Below are 9,636 nucleotides of genomic sequence, written 5' to 3'. Positions count from 1 at the left end.
AAAAAAAGATTTCTGAGCCTAAATTATGATTTTCAGAGTGAACAGATATAACCAGAATTCCTTGGGAATCAGTGATGAAGATGAGTTCAGATGAATTTACATTTGGTGCTATAGTGAATTTTTGGAGCAGTCGGGTGATATATGTGGGACTGAGCCTATACAAAATACTGTATGGTAATAAGGGAACAGCCAGGGCAACAGTGTGGCTTACTGGCATGTTTTTAATTGTCTCTCTGAATGTAGCATGGGAGATACTCATGTTAGCACAAAATCTGACACAATTTCAGGTTTCTTGGTTTTATGAGGGTGGAGGGACTGGGGACAGTGGTGGAGGGAAGGAAAACAGGAGTTCAGAAGTGTTATCAAAAGATTTTCAGGAAGACGTAATATCTTGAATATTGTTCCTACCATCAAAATGACTTATTATGCAGAATGTTCCCAGACATATTATTGGATGTTGATATTGAGGTATTAACACCTGAATGGTAACTATAAAGTAGCAAGAATTTGAACCTATTCATATTTAGGGTATGACATATGTGAAGTATAAAACTGTACTGTTTCCATTTCATAATAAGTACAAGTGCACAAAATTGCAATCAAGTGCAGCACTTGTGCAAATGTTCTTTGTTATTCTGCCACTACTTGTTGGAGTTCAGTTTGTCGCTAATTGCAGCTACAGCACTGCTTCTGATTCTCAGTGATTATGTGATAAATATTTGATTTAATTAGATGTTGGCGCTTAAAATGCAGATTCACTCTCTGTGAGTTAAAAGAGAGAGTGGGGCTTTATTCCATCAGGGAAAGAAAGGAAACATGGTTAGACACAAGATGTAATTTGTGGTATAAACTGAGGATTTGGCAGCCAGGGAGACCTATAAAGGTTGATGTAAAAGTCCTCACAGATAAAATTAGTTTTTACTGATAGTGAAGCATTTATGACTTAGTAGCAAATGATTGCATGGCTGCTTCAACGGAAACATGTTCTTGTATTGAACAAGTCACTATGTCACACTACATTCTTGTAAGGTAACTTAATTTTTGTTATATAAGTGTTTGTGTAAATTTAAAAAAAACAAACACTATCCCTTGTTCTCCTCCCATACAGGGAGTGACAATCCAGTCATTCATCCATTATCTATACAACACTTAACCCTCTGTACGGTTGTAGAGGAGCTGGAGTCTATCCCAGCTGACTTCGGGTGAAAGCAAGGTACACCCTGGACAGGTCACCAGTCCATCACAGGGCCACACAGAGACAGACAACCAAGCACACTCACATTCACACCTACTGACAATTTATAATCACCAATTAACCTCAGCATGTCTTTGTACTGTGAGAAGAAGCCAGAGCACCCAGTGAGAACCCACTTTTCCACCAAAAAGAACCAGGTGCTAGTTTGGTTTGCTGGTGCTAGGACCAGTGCTTAGCTGCTTCAAATATTGCATCTCCTAAGAACCTGTTTGCTTTTCCATTGGCAAGGAGCCAAATTAGAGACACACCATTGCGTTACTGTAAAACGTCAGTCCATCAATGCATACGTAGCCGTTTCTGGTCCCTGTCGTCCTTTTTCTGTTTCTTGGGTGTAATGAGGAGTTGGTCAAGACTACGCTTGTACCCGGCTGCAGCCATCTCCTGCTGGATGGTCAGAGAGGCTCCCTCGAACTAATTTTGGATTTCAGTTGAAGACCACAGTGCCTGGAAGCACTGGGTCTCCTCCTCAGACCGCTGCTGCTTGGATTTGGCGTCCATATTTACCGGTTTAGTTCTTCAAAAATGTAGCCACTCGCTCGACTGTTGTTTTAAAAATCTAAATAAGAACATGCAACCGCCACACAGAAGAACCCCAGGCTGGGAGGCAAACCCCAGACCTTTTAGCCTTGAGGCGACAGTCAACCACAGCTCCACCCTGCGGCCCTCAGGGAGTGACTATACAGAGAAAAATGCTTATTGATTTAATTAGTCTTGTTGGGGTAATCTTCCTGCTATTGCAATAATAATAGGCCGTTTTGCTCATGGAATCTAATCAGAGCAAATGTGTTGTGAGTCCTCTGAGAAATCATGTGATGAAAATGTAGGATGAAGGTTGAGGTGTCACTTGTGGAGCTCTGAGGAGGGCTGCGTCTTTCATGTCTTCACAGCCGACGCTCACACTCTGACGCTGCTGCACGTTGACATGAGAAAACTGAATGTTTGTTTGGTGTCAGGTGTTTTACTTAACCCCCGTTTGGCAGGGGTGGAAATGTGCTGAATTTTAGTGCACTGCTGGTAATTATGCACGAGGCTTAAATACAGCAGGAGTGAGGATGGAGAAAGGAGACAGAGAGAGACTGAGGTTCTGGTGAATTAGGCAGGCAGCGGTGTGAACGTCTATCGTCCTATTAGAGCAGATCACCCTGCTGCCAATCCTGTGACCTGCACTGGTTGCACCGGTCACAATGTAAGTACTGCTGTGCTCTCTCCTGATTCATGCTGCCACATCACACACCAGCACACAGCATCTGTCCACACCGCCTCCAAGTTCGGACACTTTCCCCTCGTTAGGGCTCCAGAAGCATCCTCGTGGCTCAGTTCCCCAAGGGGACAAGTAACTGTTAATGTGATTCCGCCGTGCAATCCTGACTCACAGCCTTTGTCACGTGTCATACCTAAATCGGCAGAAATGCACCCAAAAATACCCCTGCTTTCAGCTCTTGTTGCCCACTCTGCCTTTCTCTGACTTCAGTGGATGAACCTGTGGAGTGACAGGATTCTACTCTGCAGACTTCAACACTATTTCCTTTCTCTCAGCAGCAATAAATGAACAACCAAAGTGACAAAACACGAAAAGACCCGACGTATACAACAACTGAAGAGTGATTGAAAGGAGCTGCAGCATTCTCACACCTATTCAAAACCTGCGACAAAAATTCCCAGCCCTGCTTTCTTATTCCCCTCAGCTGTCAGAACTGCAGGCTGAGTTGCCACGGCGCTCAAGGACTACCGCAGTCCTTACGACACACACACACACACACACACGTACACACATCATGTAGCAGTCAAACACTCACCAGTCGAGGTGGTATCCATCATGTCCCATGCACCATGCAGCAGCAGATATTCAGCAGGTATTCCTGGCATTGCTGCAGCAGCAGCAGCATGCAGTGTGTGTGTTTTATTTAAGGAATGCAGCGCTGCATGTTAACATCCAGCAGCAGCAGCTATTTTCTTGTTCTCCCCAAATATCTCCAAAAAACAAACGTCTTTCTTCTTTTGCTTTCCACAGTGACAGGGAGATGCAGAGAGAGGTGGGGAGGGGGGGAAGCGAGAGTCACTGACAGAGACTGAGAGTGAGTGAGAGAGTGAGGGAGCGAGACAGATCCAGAATTTAAAAAGAGAGCGGGGAGAGAGAGAGAGGCAGAGAGTGAAAGATTCTTTCTTCCGTCTCCTCTGCTGTTGGAGAAGAGATCATCCATCACTCTATTACACACACACACACACACACACACACACACACACACACACACACACACACACACACACACACACATCGATACGTTCCGGCTCCCCTGGGACTGGCCAATAAGTGTTAAGCTCTGTGACTGTGAGTGAATCCAATTGGCTTAGCGTGCTGTCAGTCAGTCATGATCGCCTTTATCCCCATGGCAACGGAGAGGAGGTAGAGGACAGAGCGGAGGTAGAGGTGACTATGAGGACTAGAAGAAGAAGGAGAACTCGTAGAAGAAAAATTAGGATATATGAAAAGAAGAAGCTGAGAGACAATGAGCCAGAGAACATAATACAGAGGAGGACGGGGGAAGAGAGGAGGATGGTGAGGGCAGAGAGTAGGACCTGAAGGAAACAGAATAGTAAGAGAGAGACGAGGAAGAACCAGAGGAAGAACAGGTGGAGTGAGAAAGACAAGCGCTAACGGGAATGAGGAGGAAGATGAAGCCTTGTACTTCTTTCTGGCAGGGGTAGTTATGGAAGTCAGAAACCTCCAAGTGGCAAGACTGAGATGGAGAGGCTCAGAGTGTTAAAGGTTCTAAACAATGACAATTTTCCCCGAACAAGGTCTGAAACTGACTCAGATAAACCTTTCTAAACTGCTGCTGAGCCTACATACCACTGGGCAGCACCATGTACGCTTGGACTGGTTGATGCTGGTGGTGATTCTTCTCAGCATAATACTTGTCTGTGTGCTCATTGTAGCCAAAGTTCATATCTCTGAATCATCACCAATACCTCCAGTGACTTTTATTGAACTGTTTTTCTAGTGACTCAAAGAGTTCTAGTGAAATGTTTGACATCCAGTGTCTTCTACAGTCCTATTGTACAGTCTCCTGCATAAGTGTACGTATTACTGTTGTCTAGTCTAAGCTGTAAATGAGAGAGAAAATAAGCTAAATAACTCATCTAACACTGATGTTTATGTTCCAAATTTTTTTAACTGCCACTCTACCAAATTTGAATTATTCAGTGTGGTTGTTTGCACTGACAGCGGGAGTGATTCGGACTGCTTGATCTTAAGATCTATAGGTTTATGTTTAAATAGATAAATGAGAGGAAAAACTGTCAAGTGCCTTATCCGCTAAGATTGAAAAGTGCTATGTTATGGCAGTCTGTATATTAATTCTTCTTCAGAACGTATTGGCTGTTAATTGAAAAGATCCATGATTTCGAGGAGTCAATGACTTTTATATTGCACTAATTACTTCCATTTAGCACTGATCTCATGGGTTTGTGTTCAACCTCACTGCAGCATTTTGTGAAAATGTGCCAAGATTGCTGGCATAACTGAATTTGGCAGGGATGGATCTTAGTGCACTTGTGGTCTAAGAAACACAACTGTGTTGCAGATTGCCCCCTTCTCTAGTGTCAAAATGAATGTTTATTTCCACTGTCAATGATCAAATCAAACCACATTTCATTAAAAAACATTGGCAGTTAAGTTTGGTGGCTAAAGTATGTGCAGTATAAACACTGACTGAGACTATCATCCAAGCTATATTTCAAACAGAAATACTTTCCTCTCAGTTGCAGTTGCCTGTTTTTTTTAGTGTTAGGTGAAACCATAATCAGCTAATCTAAAAATGTGTAATGGTTAATGCAAAATGTTGTTGTAACATGTGAATAATTTGCGTGTTATCTACATTTCAGTCCAAATCTGATGTGTTCTGCTGGAAACCTGAGGCACAGCCATATGTAGAACAGGTAAACAATGGCGGGAGGGTCAGTTACTTGAACAAGAACCTTATGAGTCATCCAATCTATTCAGTGTCATCTGAATGCTGACGAGTTTTAAGCTATCTTAAGTATCACCTGTTGATTTATGGAGAACTATTTCAAAACCTGAAGCCTGCCGTTTTGGCTGTTTCCATTTGAGATTTTTGAAACTGAATGTGACGAATTTGACTGAGAAGCCAAGGACACCAGGCAAGTCCAAACTGAAGCAACTTGTCATTTACAAGATAGCCCACCCTGAAACATATCAAACATGCCCTGCTTTATGGTCTGTTTTTCTCTGGATGGAACCATGTTTTGTTAATTGAACACCATCCTGTATTAAAGGGGATTTGAAAGTGCTCATTGAAAGCCTAAACCCATTTAGAACATGTTTATTGAAGGAAAAACAAATCATGTGAGCTATAAAGTCACTTTCTCACAGACTTCTATACAACCAGAGGAGTTGCCCTCTGCTAGTTGGTGGGAAAAAAAAGCAGACTTGTCCTGAAGTTTACATCCAACTTTTATACACTCTGTGGGTCCCCCTCCTGAGAAGTGGTTTAGAGATGCTCCCCATCCTCAGAGACCACTACCAGACTGCCTTCCTTTGATTGCACTTCTGCTGATTGGAGTCTTCTGTTCTTTTTTAAAAGTTACTCTGTGCTCTGACCCCACAGAAGCCTACAGTCTAGCAACGATTCAACACTGTGGAAGCTTCTTCTTCACAAAATAACTTTTGACTTCTGACATTTTCACTTAGTAGTAGTGGCAAGATTCTCACTATCATGCTACTTAGCAAGCAATGTTCTGCTGGGAATGTGAGACAGCTTAATTTCTAACAGGTGAGCAATGGCTGCAGGCTGATTTCATTGGAGAAGCTTTTAAAGAGTCGATTAACTCCATCTGAGTGTGATCTGGACGCTGCTTTAATAAAAGGATACAACTTAAGGAAGTATCCTGTAAATACTGACGATTATGAAATATTTCTTCTTCATGTTACCGTCAGAAGTTCTTTCTGTTTTTAAGCCAATAAACTCTGGTTATTTCCAGTTTACATAAAAAGAGGACAAACTTTTGAAGTGGTCTTAGATTTTTCAAACCCTAAGATGTGTTGCTTTTAAGCACATGTAAAAACATCAAATGAGATCATGTAACAGACACACAAGAGAGGAGATAAATGATAAAAGCCTTAGCCTGAGATGTAAACAGAGCTATTTTAAGAGTTTACTCCATCACACTTACAATATTTAAGTTTTGTTGTTTTCTTGTTTAAGTTTGGTGGTTTTATGCTTATTGCTTTTTATATGTTTGTATTTTATTTTTTATTTTTTTCAGGTCACCCAGAAATCCCCAGCAGAAAATTATCAAGCGGGTCATTGGTCTAGAGGGAGACTTTATCAGGTAGGAAGCAGCCCTCTGTCTCTTTGCAGTGATAAATCAAATCTATCAAAGTTAGCATTACTATGTATCACTGATAATTAAAAAAAAAAAAAAAGAAATCAAAAAAGGAAAAAGTGTTTTATAACAGTGTTTGCACATGCAGTAGTCAAGAGGTTCTCTCCATCAAGCTGATTTTTTAATCATAGTAACTGGCATCACCTCATGGTAAAAACAAACAAATAAATAAATAAAAAATGATTTTTTGTTCTTGCACAAATACAACCTACTGCCAAAAGTTGAAACACGGATAATTTTTTATTTTATTTTTTTTAAATTCTGTACTACGCCAGAAAGCAGTGTGTAATTTTAGGTAGCATGTCAACATTTGTAATTATTAGGATGTAGCCCTCTTAAGTGTGCAACAGAACTGAGTACACTCCTGTGCAATATCACTTAAATGTCTAATGATTCAAAACTGCTTCACATGACAATAATTACATTACTTCTAAGTTGAACAGTAGGGTATTTGCTCTTCTGTGATATTAAAAATGAAAAGTTTAGATTTAGTATAATTAAATGCTTCTGCAGACACAGAGTCCTCTTCTCTGCCAGTATTTTGGTATGTCCACTAGTTGCCATCTATATATGTCACCTCTCCAACACCTTTTGCACTCATACCGTCACACTCCTACCTCCAAAACACAGGCCCCACAAAAGAAATTCATCCATCCATCCATCCATCCATCCATCCATCCATCCATCCATCCATCCATCCATCCATTATCTATACACTGCTGAATCCTCAGTGGAGTTGTGGGCGAGCTGGAGCCTATCCCAGTGACTGCAGGCAAATCCAGGGGACACCCTGGACAGGTCGCCAGTCTATCAGAGGGCTACAGACAAGCACACCCACATTCACACCTACGGACAATTTAGAAACACTAATTAACCTCAGCATGTTTTTGGACTGTGGAAGGAAACTGGAGAACCCTGTGAGAACCCACGCTGCACGGGGAGAACATGCAAACTCCACGCAGAAAGACCCCAAACCCAGGCTGGGATATGAATAAAACAATGATCAAGTATGTAAGTTGTGAGGCAGATTGGAGCATGTACAGGGTCATTAGACATGCTTCTGCTTTAAAGACAAATGATTACAATTAAGAGGGCTGCCATTGCCACGGCCTCAAACTTTTGTAGACCGTTTTGATAACTTTTAATCACCAAGGCCTGTCATATGTGCTGGCCAAATTTGAGGCGTGTAAGTAGTTACCCTCTAGGAGAAGTTTGTTCTTGAATGTGACAAAAATCATGAAAAATCCCACAGTTAATTCAAAATGGTGGACTTCCTGTTGGGTTTAGGGTATGAGCTCAAGACTCTGCACTCAATTTTTTTTTTTTATAAAAGATCACAGATTTTTAACATGTATGAGTGTTCACAAGTTTCTAATTTGAAGCTTGTATTTATAACAATCTTTTTTGTTTGTGATTGTTCATATGAAGAAATATTGTATTGTTCAAATTAGAAAAAATGCAGTTATTGAGGTGACACAGTTAAGCCATTTGACATTTCCATGATAGTCAAGATGGCGGCAATCATCATACCTGCTCCAGCACCCTTACAGGTTTTTTTTTCTTGTTATTTAACTTTTTATTTATCATTTTGCACGGTGTCCACCATGTCGTGTCCTTGTCATATCACACTGGTGACTACTGGTTTATTACATTACACCGCTTTTTCTGCTGATGCATCCTGGCCCAGCAAGGTCCTGCGGGGGCCTCCCAACAATAACATCACAGGATGCCGGCAGCATAACAGGCCCCAGGGGAAACAAGCCGGCATTAGGAACAGATTGAGGCTACGAGCACACCAACCACCACTGTCTAGCATCCTGCTCGTAAACGTCCAGTCCCTGGACAACAAGCTGGACGAGCTCAGAGCCAGGATCAGGTACCAGAGGGACACAAGAGACTACAACATTATCTACCTCACGGAGACATGGCAGACCCCCAGTGTACCGGGCCATGCAATTCAACCAGTGGAGTTCTTCACAGTTCATCGTATGGAGTCGGGGAAGTCTAAAGGCAGAGGTGTCTGTCTCATGATCAACAACTGGTGCAGGGATGTTGTTTGTCTCTCTAAATCCTGCTTGTCCACCTGCAACATCTAACCTTTAAATCCTGGCCTTTCTACCTCCCCCGAGAATTCACTTCCGGTATTTTTAGTGCGTTCTACATTAACCCGCAGGCGGACACGGATGCTGCATTAGCCGAGCTACATGAGGCTATCTCCAGCTACCAGGCTAACCACCGGGAAGCAGCCCTCATCGTGGCTGGGGATTTTAACAGTGCCAACCTGAGGAAGGCGATGCCAGAACTTTGCCAGCACATCGCCTTCCCCACCAGAGGAGATAGAACTTTAGACCACTTCTCCCTTCAGAGACGGCTATAAAAAAGACTCAACCACCATTGAGCAGGTCAGGCCACGCCTCCATCCTCCTCCTGAACAGGTACAAACAGCGGCTAAAGTGGACAGCCCGGGTGGAGACAGAATTGTCCTGCTGGTCTGACCAGTCTGGGAAAAGGTTCCAATGCAGCTCTGGTGATGATGTCAGTGTGTTTACGGAGGCGGTTGTGGAATTTATTGGGAAACTAGTGGAGGACACTATCCCCAACAGAGCTATCAGGGACTTTCCCAATCAGAAGCCGTGGATGAACAAAGACATCTGCGTCGCTCTGAAGTCCCGCACCACTGCCTACAACACAGGAATTAGTACCGGAGACCAATCCCTTGTAACTTTAGGGGCTACTACGTACAGTGCCTGCAGAGCCGTGAGGGAGGCCAAACAGAGGTATGGGGAGAAGCTGGAGTCACAGCTGCACTAGGGGACTATGAAAGGGACAATAGCGGACTATAATAACGGACTATAAAGCAACACTGATGCCCATGGTGAGTGCTGAAATCTCTTTGGCTGACTAAAGCAAGACTAAAGAGCTGATTGTGGACTACAGCAAGAAGCAGCAGAGGGCATACCACCCACTCAGGATCG

The 9,636-nt window shown here is 42.7% G+C and overlaps 1 protein-coding gene across 1 annotated transcript in view; it reads left to right on the top strand.

The window, feature by feature from the left end:
- Window positions 1-6,611, top strand: part of immp2l (inner mitochondrial membrane peptidase subunit 2) — an 89,270-nt gene extending 82,659 nt beyond the window's left edge. Inside the window, exon 4 of the mRNA XM_008287814.1 lies at window positions 6,542-6,611. Within this exon, the coding sequence (XP_008286036.1) occupies window positions 6,542-6,611 (70 nt within the window). The remainder of the gene's footprint in view (window positions 1-6,541) is intronic.
- Window positions 6,612-9,636: the final 3,025 nt, after the last annotated feature.

Source organism: Stegastes partitus, unplaced genomic scaffold (assembly GCF_000690725.1).
Source record: "Stegastes partitus isolate 25-593 unplaced genomic scaffold, Stegastes_partitus-1.0.2 Scaffold522, whole genome shotgun sequence".
In the NCBI taxonomy this organism is placed as follows: Eukaryota; Metazoa; Chordata; class Actinopteri; family Pomacentridae; genus Stegastes; species Stegastes partitus.
This window is presented reverse-complemented; position numbering and strand designations above follow the sequence as displayed.